At 39.4% G+C, this 18288-nt stretch overlaps 1 protein-coding gene across 6 annotated transcripts; it reads left to right on the plus strand.

The window, feature by feature from the left end:
• The first annotated feature begins 10816 nt into the window (after positions 1 to 10816).
• On the plus strand, positions 10817 to 17461 carry LOC109202390 (sterile alpha motif domain-containing protein 3-like). Of its 6 annotated transcripts, none has more exons than XM_019359600.2 (5): positions 10817 to 10851; positions 13736 to 13822; positions 14799 to 15368; positions 16134 to 16639; positions 16739 to 17461. In XM_019359600.2, the coding sequence occupies exons 3-5, from the start codon at positions 14807 to 14809 to the stop codon at positions 16898 to 16900; spliced, it is 1230 nt and encodes a 409-aa protein (XP_019215145.1). In that variant the 5' UTR covers positions 10817 to 10851; positions 13736 to 13822; positions 14799 to 14806; the 3' UTR covers positions 16901 to 17461. The 6 variants fall into 6 exon arrangements, 5 of the variants coding, with proteins under 5 accessions (XP_019215145.1, XP_019215146.1, XP_019215144.1 ...); XM_019359601.2 differs by lacking the exon at positions 10817 to 10851 and adding an exon at positions 13347 to 13363; XM_019359599.2 differs by lacking the exon at positions 10817 to 10851 and adding an exon at positions 13397 to 13458.
• The last annotated feature ends 827 nt before the right edge of the window (positions 17462 to 18288 follow it).

Raw genomic sequence — 18288 nt, forward strand, 5'->3', positions numbered from 1 at the left:
AGATGCAAGCTAACTCATTTTTTTTCTTTTCATGCTATGTATATATATATATATATATATATATATATATATATAGCTATATATATATATATATATATATATATATATATATATAGCTATATATATATATATATATATATATATATATGACAGCATAGTGGGCTACTGCTGGTGTTCTGGGGTTGTCATGGTGAGGTCTTTTAACTTTGATCTGCTGGAGGCAAAGCCTGAGGCATTTGGAAGGCCACTGCTGGACTGTGGCACTGAGAATGACAGGAAAATGACCAGCAATAACACACATGCACACATAGTCAGAAAGTGGGCTGAACGTAAAAACTGACGACGTAGATAAAAGATTATTTTTCTGTTTCTTCACCATTGCTCCTATTTTTAATGATAATAATATCCAAGCCTGCAAATTCTCATAAATAGGAGTCAGCACTTGAGTAGTATATGTATATTTAGTTCAGTTATGTATATAGTATGGTGAATATGTAGTGGGTGAGAGTTCAGTATGTATGAATCCATAGCTTTTAAGATATTGTATTGAATGTGTTTTGGTATGTTTCTTTTGATGTACATAATTTAAGCTCTGAAATAGTAGTTCCGGATGTAGCCTATGTACAGGCTACCTGTGTGTGTGTGTGTGTGTGTGTGTGTGTGTCTACAGTTGGATGAGTGACTGACTACAGAGGTATGACAGCCAAGCATATGGCAGCACAGTTATGGATTTTAGCTTGAGGGATGCTGTAGGGTTTGACGAATCAATGTGTTCCTCTCTTTCTTTTTTCTCTTCCTTCTCTCATCTCTCCCACCTCTTCTCTGTGACATCAGTCACATTTTTGAATCAAAACTCCACTTTAACCCCACCGACGACAGCGTTTGATAACACCAGATGCCCTTCAGTCAGTGTTTGCCTGTAAAAGTTCATGAAGGTTGCGTCTGATTTGGGTGAAAAAGTTGACACTGAGCAAAGTTTCTCCTAGAGGCCCTGGTTACAGTTGATGAAATTACTTGTAAAGTTTTATTTACTTTTCACTAACAGTGGAAAACATTTAATATGAAAGTGGATATGCTTTGCGCAAACATGCTTCAGAGAATATTTCAGAAAGGAAAGACACAAAATGGTCAACTTTAAACTCTGCAAACAGAAAGACAAGAAACACGCAGCCACAAATACACCCCCCCCCAAAAAAAAAATTCTGTTTGCTGTTTTGTATTTTACATCTGCTTTTTGCCTATCAAATGCAACAAGGTGGCCAAAAATTGACAAAACCCACGTTATAAGACATCTCTTAAACAAAAGCCCTCTAAACTAGGTGTGTTTCTGGCTGTCAGAACTGAAGGTTATGGAAAATAAAAATGCACATATTCAGCCTCTGTGCTTTTGGGAGCTCTTACTGTTTCCATCCATGGAGCAATTTGAGTATAGAGGAAAGAACAAAAAAGGTAAACACATGTCACTCAGTTTCTGCAAGCTTCAGTGGGGACTGGTGCGTTGAGAGTGAGTCAACATTTGTTTTTTTTCTTGTTTTGCCCCTGTTTTTTGTTTGCCTTGGCTGTCTGTTTTTGTCAGCATAGATATATGCGATTTTGTAAAATTAAAAAAACAAAACAAAACAAAAACACAGACAAAGAAAAAGGCTAAAATTTTAAATATCTGTATGTAAAATGAATATCCCCTGGTCGTTAAAAGCATGTGCCATGCTTTGTTGTATATTTAACTTTACACTTGTTATGTGAGTATGAACAACATATTTGCTCCTGTGCCACCGAACAATATATTTAATGTGAAAAGCTGCTGTTTTTTTATGGTGAACAGTAATGGTCTAATAGATGAAAAAAAAGACAGTCTTGACAGACTAACAGGTTGAAATGACAATACCTCTGAAGCAAGCTGTCACTCACATGACCAGAAAAGCGGTGACAGCTCTAGAAGAAAAGTATTAAGCCATCCGCTTTCTTGCGAGCTTGGAGTGAAATCAGTGAGGTATAATGTGAGTCTTGGATGGTGGTAGAGAAAAGAAGGAAAGGGTGGGGAATGAGTGGAGATTTATTTCTGTTTTTGCCCCTTAAAGGGTTGTCAGAATCTTTAAAATATGCTTTTTGTTAGTTCCTCAGTCGACATATATGCAAATCTGGTCCTCTCTTAATCTTAGTAAGTGATGTGTTCTCCTAGCTTACAGGAACTATTGTAAAGAAAATACATTGCTAATGCTTAAAAAAGCCATCAAAGAAATGTGTTGCTTCGGGAAAGCTTACTTTGAGGCTTCGGTTACTTATATATTTCTGCTTGCTGTCAGGTTCTAAAGATAATTAGCTGGCATAGAGTCCAGCTTTAGAATCAGCTAATCACATAAATCCATCAACTTTTGGCTGAGGTTCATTTACAAACATGAAGCTCTGGTTTGTTTTGTAAGACAGCACAAAGCTGTTTCCTTTCTAAAATATATAATTGCATATAATTGATGACGATAATTAAACCAAGGGTCAATTTTGTATATCCCTGGTTGAAAAGCCTTCAAATTTCCACATAGCAATTGGATTATCTGCATGAGTTTGCTTTTTGGACCATGGTTGGTGCATTTTTACTTTAATAAATGACCCCTCTACATCCACACTAGAAACTTTTTCCATTAAGCAGAGGGATTTGAAAATAGGAGAAGCAGAATCATAAGAAATATTTCATTCACCATTGTCTGAAAGGGTTCTTAAAATAATTCAGTACAATCATTGTAAGAATTTTTGTAAAGCAGTCTGTACTGTGGAGCAGAATAATGAATTATTTTTATCATTATCTATCTTCCACCATGGATTTTACACCATGTAAAAGCCTGTCTTCACTTCACTGTCTTAAATTTTTTGCAGTGTTCTGATGGGAGTGAGAATTATACCGTATGTTCCAACTGCAGTTTCCAACTTGAAAGCACCAGGCCATTACACAAAACGATCTATTGTGGCTACCATGGTTAACTCATGCATATCTGATAACATGCTGAGGTAAAATGTCCCCACACGTGTGTTTCTACACAATGCTTCTGTTTTTCCAACAGTTTAATGCTTACATTAAAGAGTTCACGAATTACATTTTAATTAATCTACATTTGATTGCAGTGTAATATGATAGTAAATAAAGTATTGTATTTTAATTAAATGTAGTGGAAGTGTTATCCTTTGAGAAAATAATTATACTCTTTGTGGAAAGTCATGTGAAATGGACTAGAATAAAGTCATTTTTAGTATACCCATGTGATAGAGGTTAAAGTGTGAGGCTACAGATAGTACAACCGTATAACTGCATAGGGAAAGAAGAAGAAGAAGCAGGTTCAGCAAGTGGCATCAGAAACACTTTTATTTTTATTATTATCAAACACCATGGCCATCTTGGTTGTGGTGAAGTTTTCATACTCATAAGTGGGGCAATGCTGGAGGTACATCAGTGTCTTACAAGAAACTTTGTTTTTAAATCTTAAAATTAACTAACATCTAGGAATATCAATATAGAAAAAGTGCATCTCTTTTAATGCAAACAAAAGAGATCAAAAGTCAAAGAGAAATTCTAACATTTTTGAGCAATATATGAAATATGACGACTGTGGCCACTTCTTTTTGGGCTGCTACTTATCAACCAAATGTAATACAGTTTTCAAATACTGGGTCAACCTAACATTTAAAAGATAGAATGCAATTAATACACACTACAAAGAAATCTGGTTCCACTAAAATTGAGTCCCATTCTTTGATTATTTTGGGGGGATTTTGGAATGGGCTTGATATTGGATTCATACCAAGGAGAAGGAACAAATCTTTATATAAAACAATATTCAAACAAAATGCAGAGCTAGAAGTTTCTTTGTCTTTATTGTGTGTTTGGAAGTGCATTTCATTCTCAACTACTAAGACTTGGTTGTGTGGCTAAATGTGAGGAGTGGTGAGCTTAACTACATAAACACGGAAAATCTCTCAGTGCCTGACATGGAATATATAAACAAAAAGGCTTTCATATTTGTTGAACTTAGGATTAAGTTCTGTTCATTGGTAAGTTTCTTTTTTGAATTCAAAATCCTGCTCCTCACATACAAGGTCTTAAATAATCAGGCCCCATCTTATCTTAATGACCTTGTAGTACCATATCACTCTATTAGAGCACTTTGCTCTCGCACTGCAGGCTTACTTGTTGTTCCTAGAGTATTTAAAAGTAGAATGGAACCAGCTTCCATTCGGGAGACAGACACTATCTCTACTGTCAAGATTAGGCTTAAAACTTTCCTTTTTGGACCAGGTGACCCTGAATCCTCCCTTAGTTATGCTGCAATAGACGTAGGCTGCCGGGGATTCCCATGATGCATTGAGTTTTTCCTTTCCAGTCACCTTTCTCACTCACTATGTGTTAATAGCCCTCTCTGCATCGAATCATATCTGTTATTAATCTCTGTCTCTCTTCCACAGCATGTCTTTATCCTGTTTTCCTTCTCTCACCCCAACCGGTCGCAGCAGATGGCCCCGCCCCTCCCTGAGCCTGGTTCTGCTGGAGGTTTCTTCCTGTTAAAAGGGAGTTTTTCCTTCCCACTGTCACCAAAGTGCTTGCTCATAGGGAGTCATATGATTGTTGGGTTTTTATCTGTACCTATGAAGCGCCTTGAGGCGACTTTTGTTGTGATTTGGGAATATATAAATAAAATTGAATTGAATTGAATTGAATTGAATTTTTAACAACAGCAAAAGAATAAAAGAGCTACTAATAATTAGTTGAAATATACAGTTTAGAATTCAGTACAATGGCTTATTGAATGGGCTAACACTCCCCATATGGTGCGAATCCAACTGAGGTGCACAAATAACTATGACACATAAAAGATCCTGTCACCAGACAACTGACAATTTGCTTGTGTTTGAAATAACACATAATGTGTTAATTTTGTCTTTTTCGGCTGTTTATAGGATTTTAACACATCTTTTCTGAGAGTGTTAAATTTTTATTTTTTAAGATGTGTAACAGTCCTTTTACACTGAAATTGGCTATAAAGCATCAGTATACAATAGCATGCAAAAATCTTGGGTCAACCCTCATTTCTTTCTATTTTGCCTCCAACAAGCCACACCTTCATGACTGACAAAGACTAGAAAGAGAGAGCATATTTCTCCTGTATTGGCTTCCCTTCATTGGCTCCCTGTTAAATCCAGAATTGAATTCAAAATCCTGCTCCTCACATCATGGTCGTAAATAATCAGGCCCCATCTTATCTTAATGACCTTATAGTACCATATCACCCAATTAGAACACTTCGCTCTCGCACTGCAGGCTTACTTGTTGTTCCTAGGATTGGGGAGACAGACCCTATCTCTACTTTTAAGAATAGGCTTAAAACTTTCCTTTTTGCTAAAGCATGTAGTTAGGGCTGGACCAGGTGACCCTGAATCCCCCCTTAGCTATGCTGCAATAGGCATAGGCTGCTGGGGGACTCCCATGATGCATTGAGTTTTTCCTTTTCAGTCACCTTTCTCACTCACTATGTGTTAATAGACCTCTCTGCATTGAATCATACTTGTTATTAATCTTTGTCTCTTTTCTGCAGCATGTCTTCTATCCTGTCTTCCTTCTCTCACCCCAATCGGTCACAGCAGATGGCCCCGCCCCTCCCTGAGCCTGGTTCTGCCGGAGGTTTCTTCCTGTTAAAAGGGAGTTTTTCCTTCCCACTGTCGCCAAAGTGCTTGCTCATAGGGGGTCATATGATTGTTGGGTTTTCTCTGTATGTATTATTGTACGGTCTACCTTACAATATAAAGCGCCTTGAGGCAACTGTTGTTGTGATTTGGCGCTATATAAATAAAATTGAATTGAAATTGAATTGAATTCATTTAATTTTCTAAAGTGGCCTCAAGCTCTTCACATTTTGTCAAGGTTTTTTGACATGCTGTTTTTCAACCAGTCCTTGTATCTAAGTATTTTGAGAGGAATGTTTTTTTGCTTGTGAAGCTACTTAAAACTGACCTATGAATCATTCAAGCATAAAAAAGGCACCTAACTCAAGGGATAAACCATCAATAGATTAATGTTTCATCAAGATTGCAATTTGTCTTCAATAGAACAAAACATCCAGAGGCTACAGCAAAAGTATGAACAATAGTGAGCTGTATGAAAATTATGATTTGACCCTGGAAGAAGAGAGCAGTGTAACTAAATGAGATGATCCCAACTTCCTGCAACAGCAGATGTAGCTACTGAGCTGACGATGAAGATTGTGGCCAACCAAGGGCAAAACTCCACGACACACTGACAGTAACCCAGATACTTAGAGCACAGCTCTACTTACCATCCCAACTACCAGTATCACTGAAACTGAAATTGTCAAACAAAACCTAGCAACATGTGGGTATAACATGAAGAATGGATCTAGAGAAAGTGCCCCATAGAGAAGAAGTCTAGATACCAAAATCATGGAAAGGTGGAAGGATCTCAATCAGCTAACAGAGGTCCAAAGGACTCTCAGTTGCAAAGGAACAATAGTACGAGGACAGGGCTACCTAGAGCTGAGACTGAACAATACTGGAAAAACATCTGGAAGAAAGAATTGTCACCCAACACTAATGCCAAGTAGCTGATGGACCTAAGAGAAGACCTCAGCAACCTCCCAGAACAAGAAGCAGTCAACAACACAAACTCAGACATGCAACAATGAGTCTCAACAAGAATGAAGAGCATGCTCACTGGCCAAAGAGGCTAACCCCTACATAGAATAGAATAGAATTCAACTTTATTGTCATTGCACATGTCACAAGTACAAGAAATGAAATGCAGTTTGCATCCATCCAGAAAGTGCATTAGCAATAATATAAATATAAATATATTACAAAATAATAATATAGATATATAGATATATTACAAAAATGGGTCTATTATAGGTATGAGGGTACAAAATATGGGTCTATTCAAGGCTCGCAAAATTTCAAAATCTCTGGTAGTCCTTCGGGCAGGCACTCTTCAGTTTTTAGTAGCCCAAAATAAATTTAAGTAGCCCGAATCAAAAAGAGAGCAATTTTTTTTAATGTTTTGTTTCCTTTACAATATTATACATTAAAGTATAATATTGTAACGGAAACAAAAATTAATCAGAAAGTTGTTAATACAAATCACAACAACTGTATAAAAATCACAGTCATCAACTCAAATACTTGGTTCTAATTGAACAGAAATTTCTATGAACTTGCAAGAACTGTGTAGAACATGAATCAGTCTGTGTCAGATCCTGAATCTGAAATTTCCACTGAAGTCAAGGGTAAGGGGTGAGTGGAACCAAGATCGAGGCCATTTGCTTTTTGAAGTTTGCAAAGACTGCTAAATTTTGGCAATGGTAGTTCACTCTTTGCAACATAGTATGCTTTTGAAAGATTTTTCAGGACTTCTCCTTGTGCTTGGTTTATTTTTAGTATGTTTTTTGCAATTGCTGTTTGTTCTGGGAAAGATATTGCAGACTGGGCAATAATGCATTTCTTGCATTTCTCATGGGTTCTGATGGGGTCTTTCTTAAAATTACTGGTCCCAGTTACAAAGGCGCTTGTCGACTCAAATGAAATGAAACTCACAACACACCTGGCAGAACATCATGTTATTTAGCTTGTCATATTCCAGCCACATAAATTCTTTTGGCCATGAAACCAAAAAAGCTGAGCTTTCTTCTTGCCTCATAGTCTGATTTGTCATAACTTTTCCGTTTTGTGGTAGGCTTTTATTTGGCTGCCCCTTCTTCACCCTGACCTGTCTTATTTGGCTCAGCAGAACTAAATCCTGCTGCTTTTACACACGTACTTACATAACGGTCAGCGATTCTCTGTGCAATCAACCTCTCACGTGTTTAATCTTGCTGTGGGAGATTTCACTTGTCACATTTGAATAGTAAGCTAATGAGTGATAAGACGATGTCAGAGGAGTCGGTGCGCAATTAATCGTCACTCACCAATCAGTGCTGCCGCTCTCTACACACCGTTCGTGCAATCGCAATGTGAAAGTGAAAGCAAAAAACAAGCACAAATTCAAACGCGATTTCAATATGTCACATATTGACAGTGGCTCATCGATGCTAATGACATAATTACTCAGCTACATTTTCGAAAGAATGCAGGCTGAGGTAGATTTTGGTAGCCCGACTGGAAAATTCGCTAGCCCCGGGACGTCGGGCTAGCGATTTTGCGAGCCCTGCTATTATGGGTATGTTACAATGTACACGGTATGAAGGTATGTTATGGATATGCTATAACTATAAGTATGTACAGGCTGTAGTGAGTGTACAATCTATGTACAGGCTATGAACAGGATATAAATATGAAAACTATACAGAAATATGAAATATGAACTATACAAGTCATAAACAGTTGTAAACAGTTGTAGAACTATAATTATTGTATTGTACAGAATGATTGTCTATATAGCATTTACAGTAGCTAATTTCTACAGTAGTTATATAAAGTGCTAGTGGTTTCGAGTGGTGGTTCAGTCCAGTCGGATGTCAGGAGGCAGAGTTCAGGAATCTGACAGCTGTAGGGAAGAAAAATCCATGAACTGGGTGAGTGGGGTCTTTGATGATTTTCCCAGCCCTTTTCAGACACCGCTTCCTGTAGATGTCATTTATGGCAGGAAGTGGTGCTCCGGGCGGTTTTCACGACCCCCTGCAATGCCTTGCAGTCTGAGGCAGAGCAGCTCCCATACCAGACTGTTTTACAGTTGGTCAGGATGCTCTCGATGGTGCAGCAGTAGAAGTTCACCAGGATGTCTGAGGACAGGTGGTTCTTCCTCAGAGTCCCCAGGAAGAAGAGGCGCTGGTGAGCCTTCTTGACCAGCTTGGAGCAGTTGGTCGTCCAGATGAGATCCTCGGAGATGTGGACTCCCAGGAACTTGAAGCTGCTCACACGATCCACAGCCGCCCCTTTAATGTAGATGGGTAGATGTGGGTCAGCATTCCTCCTGTAGTCCACGATGAGCTCCTTGGTCTTCTCGTGTTGAGCAGCAGGTTGTTGGTGTTGCACCACTCAGCCAGATGATCCACCTCCTCCCTGTAGGCGGCCTCAACGTTGTCTTTGATGAGGCCAATCACAGTGGTGTCATCTGCAAACTTTATGATTGTGTTGGAACCATTGGCAGGTCTCCAGTCATGGGTGAAGAAGAAGTAGAGGAAAGGGCTCATCACACAGCCTTGTGGTACACCGGTGTTCATTGTGATCGTAGATGAGCAGTGGTTATCCAGCCAGACATGTTGGGGCCGGTTGGTCAGGAAGTCCAGTAACCATTTACACATGAGGGAACTGATGCCTAGGTCTGTCAGTTTCCTGATGAGTTGTGAGGGGAGGATTGTATTGAATGCTGAACTAAAGTCTATAAACAGCATTCTGGCGTAGGTGTTTTTATTGTCTAGGTGTGAGAGGACCGAGTGCAGAGCGATGGAGACTGCATCCTCTGTGCTCCTGTTCTGCTGGTATGCGAATTGGTGGGGGTCCAGGGTGGGGGGTGGGGGGGACAGGATTTGAAGTGTGCTAGGACCAGCTGCTCTAAGCACTTTGTAATGATGGGGGTGAGGGCTACCGGGCGGTAGTCGTTGAGGCTTGATGGTTTGGAGTTTTTGGGTATCGGGACGATGGAGGTGGATTTGAAGCAGGCCGGTACCACAGCATGGGCCAAGGACAGGTTGAATATGTCTGTCAGCACTCCTGCAAGCTCCCCAGAACACGCTCTGAGAACACGCCTGGGGTTGCCATCAGGACCTGCAGCCTTGTGTTCATTAATTCTTTGCAGCACCGCTCCTACATCGGTGGGGGAGAGAGTCAGTGGTTGGTGGTCCGGAGTGTTGGGATTGAAGATGTTTGATTTCTCTTACTAAAATAAGCGGTTATAATCATTTTCATTCATTTACTGCAAATGTGCTCATAATGAGTTGGCACTCAGTCTTCTGAAGGTCATAAGCTTCGTTCGGCGTGACTGTCCGGACTGATATATTGTAGGAAATGACTTAGAGTGCAGAGGGGTAACTGCAAACACCCTTACACACATAGATTACGATTAGAATAAGTCTCTGGGTCAGAGAGTTCCGAATATGATATTCTAAACCAACTTTGACTCACTAGAAGAACAATGGATAATAGCTTTTGATTACCAAGGCTAGGCAGGGAAGTGTTTTCCTTTTTTGTCTCTTACAGAGGAGGGAGCGGATACCAGACAAGGTCATGGAGATATGAGGATGCTTCGCAGCAGACACCAAGACTGCCACGTCCGTGCGGGAAGACGATAGCTGCTATAATCTATGTTTTTGTCTCACTATATAATGTTGTACAGCCCACTTGAAGGTCATCCTTTTTGTGAAACATGCTGCTGGTTCACATGGAAGTCTACAGCGCTGTGTAAACTTGTAATTTCAACTGCCGAAAGCAAAGTAAATCCTTTTTTAAAAGACAGACCTTTCTCCTGAGATTCCTTCCAAAAAATTCTGAACACAACAGGAGTCACGTCTGCTTTAGTCGCAGTAGTTAGATTCCCTCGCTCAAAATGAGCATAAAAGTTGTTGAGCTCGTTAAGGAAGGAGACATCAGAGGATGCAGGGGAGGACTCCAGACCATTACAGACTACAGGACCACCAAGGTCCTGTAGTCTGTAATGGTCTGGAGTCCTTGCCACATACGTCGGGGGTTGGAGTTGGAGAAGTGTTCTTCTACCTTCTTTTTGTAATGGTGTTTGGCTTTTTTGATGCTCCTCTTTAGCTTAGCCCTGGCTGTATTGTAGGCCTGTGCATCTCCTGACCTGAAGGCAGTCTTGCGGGACTTCAGGAGGAGACGAACATCCCGGTTCATCCAAGGCTTCTGGTTGGGGTACATGGTGATCCGTTTCTGGGTGGTGACACTGTCTGTAGTTTTGGAGATGTAGTCCACTACAGATGAGGCGTACTGGTCCAAGTCTGTGTGGGTGAACCTATAGGGCTTTGGAGTTGACGTCACTGGAGGTGGGCCACGCCCCCTTTCCGCCATGACAGTAGGCTAGACACAGGATACAGCTTCAGCTATGGTTCGTACGTGTTGTGTTGTCAGTTGCAACGTTTGATCACACGATCGTGAAGGCAAGAAGCTGGATAATGGGCTCTCTTTTCATCGTTTTTCAACCTGGAGGCAACGTGAGGGATCCCATGTATCCGATATTACTAAACAAAGACGTCAGGCTTGCATTGCAGCGGTGAGATGAGCGGATCGAGTTCTGTGCAATCCCCAGCTTTTTGTTGGTTTGGTCTCCGCATCTTCTTTCCGGTGAGTTCTAAATTAATTCATATCACTATTAAAATGCTTTTAGTGTTATTTTCAATGTGCTGAGGTCATAGATAATGAGATAAAACATGCTAATGTGTGATGCTGCAGAACCACGTCATGTCATCATGTCGACTGAGTAGCTTATGATTTAGCATTATTGCAGGCAAACCAGCATATGAAATGGATGTAACAAATCCAGACTGGGCACCAACACTGCTCATGGGCCTCTAAAAACATACTAAATTGCTCTCATTGTACACTAATCCGCACATAACTTCCAGATGAATCACACACCTGTCATGTGCACTAATTTTATCTTACAGGCTTTTATGCAGCTGCAGAGTCTGAAGGTGTGCCCCGTGCAGAAGTAATTGATGAAGATCTGACAGAAGAACAACAACAAAATTACAATGTCATAGCTGTGGACAGCAGTTGTGTTGGACAAGTGGAGGTTGAGGTACCACCTGTAAATGTGGACAGTGGTGATCGGACAGACAGCATCACAGAAGCTAAAGGGCAGACGAAGCATTGTGTGTGCAATGAACAGGGCAGAGCAGAAATAAACACAACACTGCTTGATAAGATTGTTAAGGTTTGCTGTGTTTTGGTGAATATGTGCCCCAGTGTGGTTGTCAAACCAGCGCCAAATGAAACTTGCTCTTGTTGAGTATTCATAAAGCTGTTGTGTTGCATGTGTAGTTCATTGTAAATAATTGTACTTTGTGTGAAGTAATTTCAATAAAACAGAAAAGAATAGTATACATGTTTTTTTTTTTTTTTATTCTTGATCTTATCACATGTACTTAGCAAGTACATAGAAATGAAATGCAAACTATTTACATGGCAACACACAGCTGGCATCAATCTTGAACCACAAAATGAAACATTACAGGCTATTTAGAGCAGCACATTGTTTGGAGAAGTATTTCCCAACAAGTTCAGGAAGACACACTTTAAGAAAGAAGTCTTGTGCTTGCTTTAAACGTGGTTCCCAGAAATCCACATCAGGGAAGATGCGTATGACAGGTCTCTCTGTGTCCACACAACGAGGTCACAGTGCAGTTTCATTCAGTCGTTGTGAGTGCAGTACCTGAAACCAGATGGTTTGGCTGTACGTGCAAATCAAAAACTGTAACAAGGAAGTTGTTTAGAAAGTTATCATGTTATCACGACAACGTACAGTTGTCGCAGCGTGGAGGCATAAAGATGGACAAATCTTGCACCCAGCCGTTCGTGAATTGGATGTGGGCCTCCAGGGATTTATAATTCTTAAACTGGGTTGCTGTGTATGCGCTGACTCCACAGACAAGGTATGCAAAGATCAGGATAGGACAAAGGCGGTAAGATAAAATTAGTACACATGACAGGTGTGTGATTCATCTGGAAGTTATGTGCGGATTAGTGTACAATGAGAGCAATTTAGTATGTTTTTAGAGGCCCATGAGCAGTGTTGGTGCCCAGTCTGGATTTGTTACATCCATTTCATATGCTGGTTTGCCTGCAATAATGCTAAATCATAAGCTACTCAGTCGACATGATGACATGACGTGGTTCTGCAGCATCACACATTAGCATGTTTTATCTCATTATCTATGACCTCAGCACATTGAAAATAACACTAAAAGCATTTTAATAGTGATATGAATTAATTTAGAACTCACCGGAAAGAAGATGCGGAGACCAAACCAATAAAAAGCTGGGGATTGCACAGAACTCGATCCGCTCGTCTCACCGCTGCAATGCAAGCCTGACGTCTTTGTTTAGTAATATCAGATACATGGGATCCTTCACATTGCCTCCAGGTTGAAAAACGATGAAAAGAGAGCCCATTATCCAGCTTCTTGCCTTCACGATCGTGTGATCAAACGTTGCAACTGATAACACAACACGTACGAACCATAGCTGAAGCTGTATCCTGTGTCTAGCCTACTGTCATGGCGGAAAGGGGCGTGGCCCAGCTCCAGTGACATCACGCTCCAAAGCCCTATTCTAGTCTTTTTGAATCTGTCCTGGAGCACTGCGTCTGTCCCCTCTGGCCACACTTTAATTGTCCTCACAGCAGGTTTCACACGTTGGATGAACAGTGAGTACCGAGGTGTAAGGAACAGGGAGATGATCTGATTGTCCAATGTGGGGGAGGGGGTGTTGCTTTGTACACTCTAAAAAATTATTCATGGGGTTAGTAAGTAAAGCTTAAAATCAATAGCTTTTTCTGCATAAAAAATTAAGTTTGTTGCATGTACACATTGTAATCAGTTGATAACTTAATTTAATGAGTTGGTCGAAATGAAAATAAAGAAAACAGTCTTAGCTCAGTAATATATCGATTTTGAACAGACATTTCTGTGTTAACTTAACATGAAAGTGTATTCAGTTAATACAACTTAAAAATCTCGTAAGCGTCCTTTAAAAGCTGAGTACAAGGCTGACTTGCCCGGACATGTTGTGCTCTCAGACCACTGATCGAAAGAAACGGAGGCAAAGAGAGAAAGCGGAGAAGCGCCATTTTGTACGGAACGTTATCAAACGTTAAAGCTTTGTGGTGAGTACAATTTTTTGCTTTGTTTTATTCACAGCAGCTAATAACTCTAACTTTAACTCTATCAACACGCACTGCAAGAAATCCTTTTTACACAACACTAAACTCTTCCTCAGCGAGTGGTGGTGATAAGCTAGTAACGTTACACTTCTGGCTAACTTGTGAAGTAATTCGACCGTAACATTAGTCTTTGTTAAGTTTTGTTTTACGGTGGCAGCCAAATGGTGTTAATTGACACTGAGCTTCTGTAGCAGTAGTTTTAACTCTGCAAAGACAGGGTAATACACGTTTTTCTTCTTTCTACTTTGAAATCGTTGCAGCGTTGATGAAGGTTTGACCAGCAAAAGGCTGGGCCGTTTTACATTCATGACTAAACAAATGTAGGTTACTGAGTATACATTCGGTTTAACATCGATGCATTTTGATGTTTAAGTCCTAGAGTTATTTTTATGTGAGATTGAAGTTTGTTAATTGAGCCCTAGCTGAAGAACAGCCTGTGTCAAAGTTCAGTCAAAAACCGCGGGCGAGGAAGCGAACGCCATGTTGTAGAAACGCCACAGGAAAGATCTTAAGTAACATTCATAAACTAGTTGTTTTAATGACATTACATTGAGTGTGCATTAGCACATAAAATATAATTTTGCTCTTTTGGGTGTTAACTGCAGATACATAAGCGCAGTTGTATCACTTAAGAAAAAATATCTTTGATTTGGAAACATAAAGCAACTTTTAGGAGAAACTCAACACTAAAAATAATATACATAGTTTTAACTTTTAATGTCATAAGGATTTCCTGTGAGATAATGATTAGAGACGTAATCACTACCTTAGTTCCTTTCTGCATGCAAGCTAATATCTCAAAGGTGATGAAAAGTCCTTAGCTTATCAAAGGTAATATTTACCTCTGATACTTAATGTCTTAAGGTTGACACTGGATGTATTCTATAAATCAAACTGAAGCGTGTGGTTTCTCTTACAGACGCTCCAATGTCTCATCAAACCAAACTTAGGATCGTTCTTCAGGACCATGACATTCGCAAACTTGACTTACCTCATGGCCTCCCTGGGACTGTGGGTGAACTTGAGTCCATTGTAAGAGAGACATTTGGGCTTCAAGGGAACTTTACTTTGCATTACAAGGATGCTGATTTTGGAGAGGAATATTTCAGTCTTACCTCAACAAGTGACATCAAGGACAAGGACACAATAAAAGTGGTTAACATTGTTGAACCTCCCACATTTACTCTGAACTTAACTGAAGTGAACACTTCCTTTGAAAGTGAATCAGAAACCTCCATCTATAGCTCAGCAACCTCAGTCAGTACTTCAGTGACCGCCGTCGGTCCTCCCCAAAGCAGTTGCTCATCCGGATCCCAGGATACACTGATTCTATCATCACCTGAACATGGGATTCAGCGATCACAGTGGTGGCCGGCTGAATTTCCTGTACCTCGCTTTGCCTATGACACAGAGCTTTTGCTTGCCTCAGGAAATGAAGCTTTCAAGAAGGATGGAATTCCACTCAACTTTACCTCAATCCTTCCAGACATTTCATTTCATTTTTCATTTTATTTATTTATTTCACACTTGGTACAATAGTTCAAACAAACCAACCACACTTTCTATCAATAAAACACTACAACCATGTGTGAAAAGGAGCAGGAAGAAGAAAAATATTCTTATTAAACCCTGCCCCCTATCTACAATCCAACTTATATTACAAGTGGGCACCAAAAATCAGAGAACAAACTAACATTAACATTTATCTCCGGTCCTACCACAAACCAAACAACAAATTTACCATCAAAATATACAAATTTACAATCAGAATATACCACTCCACATGGTAACAAGGAGAAAAATAAAATTAAAATAAATAAAACAAAAAATTATAATGGATCCTTCATCAATGAACTCCAATTTCATTCACATTCTTCATATTGAGTTATCGTTTTAAGCATATAACACTTTTTAAAACAATATAAATTTATACAATTCTTTAAATTATAATAAAGAGAGTTCCACAGTCGTATACCCCTAACCGTTGGACTCATTAACCTTTGTGTAGTCCTAGCTAACTGATGCTTAAAATAAAATTTCCTTCGGCTGTCTTCTCCCCCCGAACACAATAAAAATACTCTTTGTAACTTAAAGGGCAAAATATTATTTTTAGCCTTAAACATAATTAATAGTGTCCGTAATTTCACTAAATCTCCTAATTTTAATAATTTCGATTTTATAAATAATTTATTTGTATGTTCTCTATATTTCACATTATGAATCATTCGTATCACTTTCTTCTGTAATAAGAGAGTCCTTGAGAGACTGGCTGAAAGCGTCTTTCAGTATGTTGCCTACCCAACAAGCGCACAGTTTGTGGATGTTGCTGAGGCGCTGATTCAGAAGCATCCTTGCCTTAAAGAACCGGGGTCATATAATGGATGCTATGGATGGCAACAGAGACTAAAATATAAAATGGGCAACTATAGAACCAAGTTGAGAGGGCTCGGATGCCCTGAACTTGATGTGAACTCTCTCAGAAAGAAGCGACTACATGAGAAAGCACCTGCAAAGAATGTCAAAAAGCCAAAAAAGTCAGAAGTGAACTATTTACCTCCTCACCCACAAGGAGAAACGGAAGAAAGTTTGGAATATGGAAGAGTGGAGCTCCTCAGTGAAGTGAGGAAGAGGGACAACTGTCAGATCATCAGTGACAAAATGGCGAAGACATTCTCCATTCGCAGGCAGGAAGTTGTCAATCAAGCACCAAAAATCAATGACCTGAAAGAAAGATGGCCTGCTCTTTTTGATGCAGTTCAGGTAAATATTTTTCCATAAGATAATTTGCAGTATGTATTCTTTTAAAGTAAATTGTATACATTAACATGTTGTGCCTATTTGTGCCTTTTTTTTATACAGATAAACCAAGAATTCAGAAGGATCACCACTATTAACCTGGAGACAACATTCATGGCAAAGCTGGCCCAGTACTCTCAGAAAATAATGTCCTTGCTGTCCTCAAGAGGAGGGGCTGCAAAAATGCGCATTCGGCGCATCCAGAACATGCTGCTAGAGGTATGAATGAATGAAATGTAGTTTATTTCAAATAGGATAATCCACTTTTTTTTTTCCAATAGGTGATATTGAGTCTTAAAAGGTAGCTGTTTACAACTCAACTATGTCAAATTATTGTTTAGAGCTTGAGGCACAAATATCAATTAAAACTATAAATACTTAATAATAAAACAAATTATAGGTGATGTGGATCATGATTGGCAGAGTAATTTGCAAGATTTTGCAGTTTTTCTATTTGTTACCTGGATTTTTCAAGTTCATGAATTGAACTTCACTTCTAAGAGCAATAGAGCTTGACAGACCACGTGACCTTCGCGCATTGCATTGTAGGTACGAGTGGCAGCAAAATCAAAACACTCCATCAAGCGCTAGCATTTCCAGCACCGGTAATCATTAATTCTGCGGTTTTAATCCCTACTTGCATTTTATTTGCCCCCAAAACAGTTATGTACAAAATGAAAGAGAACACGACAGGTCTATACAAAGACAGACTTGACGAAAAGGAAAAAAAAAAAGTACGAGGAAAAAATCAAAGGAGTGAAGGGGTTAGACCCATACGAGCATACAGAGTGGACTAAAGACGTTAGCGTGCTGCCAAACTTTCATCACGCACATATTTATAATTATATGGTCCTAAGTCTGAGTGCATACACTCACAAAATGTTTAGTAACTTCAGATCCCTGCAACAAGCACAGGTCCAGTTTATATTGGTGATTTGGACTACTCCATTTTACAGCTGTCATTAATTTTTTTTCTTTATCACCTGTACAGGCCAACGCAATCTATTTGTCTTTCCAGGTTGAAGTATTACACATCATTTTCAGATCCTATAGAAATAAAATAAGTGTTTCATAATTCTTTCAATTTATTGTCTTTATTTATAACTGGCATTATTGTTTCATTCTATTATAGTCTTACAAGAAAGAGGCAAAATTGTATTCCATTGTGCTTTATTAGCTGCTTCGGTGAAAAACAAATCAACAATGCAAAAAACCCCAAAACATTTCAAAACAACATACTGGAAAACAGTTATTCATCACTTGATTGCTTCAATACAACACTTGGGCACATATATGCGTGACTTTTCGTGGCTGTTTTGATATCGCTCTCCCTCTTAACCGATCAAATCTCGCTGTGGTAGCAGCTTTAAACTTGGTATGACCCAGGTTGATAGAGGGTGCCCAGTCTGCACTTTGTAGCCGGCATTTTGTAGGCTGGTTTTCCTACAAAACACAACAAACATTAGCCTGCAAAGCCACAGTAAACAAGGCAGCATAGCACAACGAATTCAATTCAAATCAATATAAGACTTATTTGTGACCTACAGCAACAATTATGTTATGATAAATTACGTAATAACTACAACAGAAGACTTACCTTTGTGGAAATGCTT

Source organism: Oreochromis niloticus, linkage group LG6 (assembly GCF_001858045.2).
Source record: "Oreochromis niloticus isolate F11D_XX linkage group LG6, O_niloticus_UMD_NMBU, whole genome shotgun sequence".
Taxonomy (NCBI): domain Eukaryota; kingdom Metazoa; phylum Chordata; class Actinopteri; order Cichliformes; family Cichlidae; genus Oreochromis; species Oreochromis niloticus.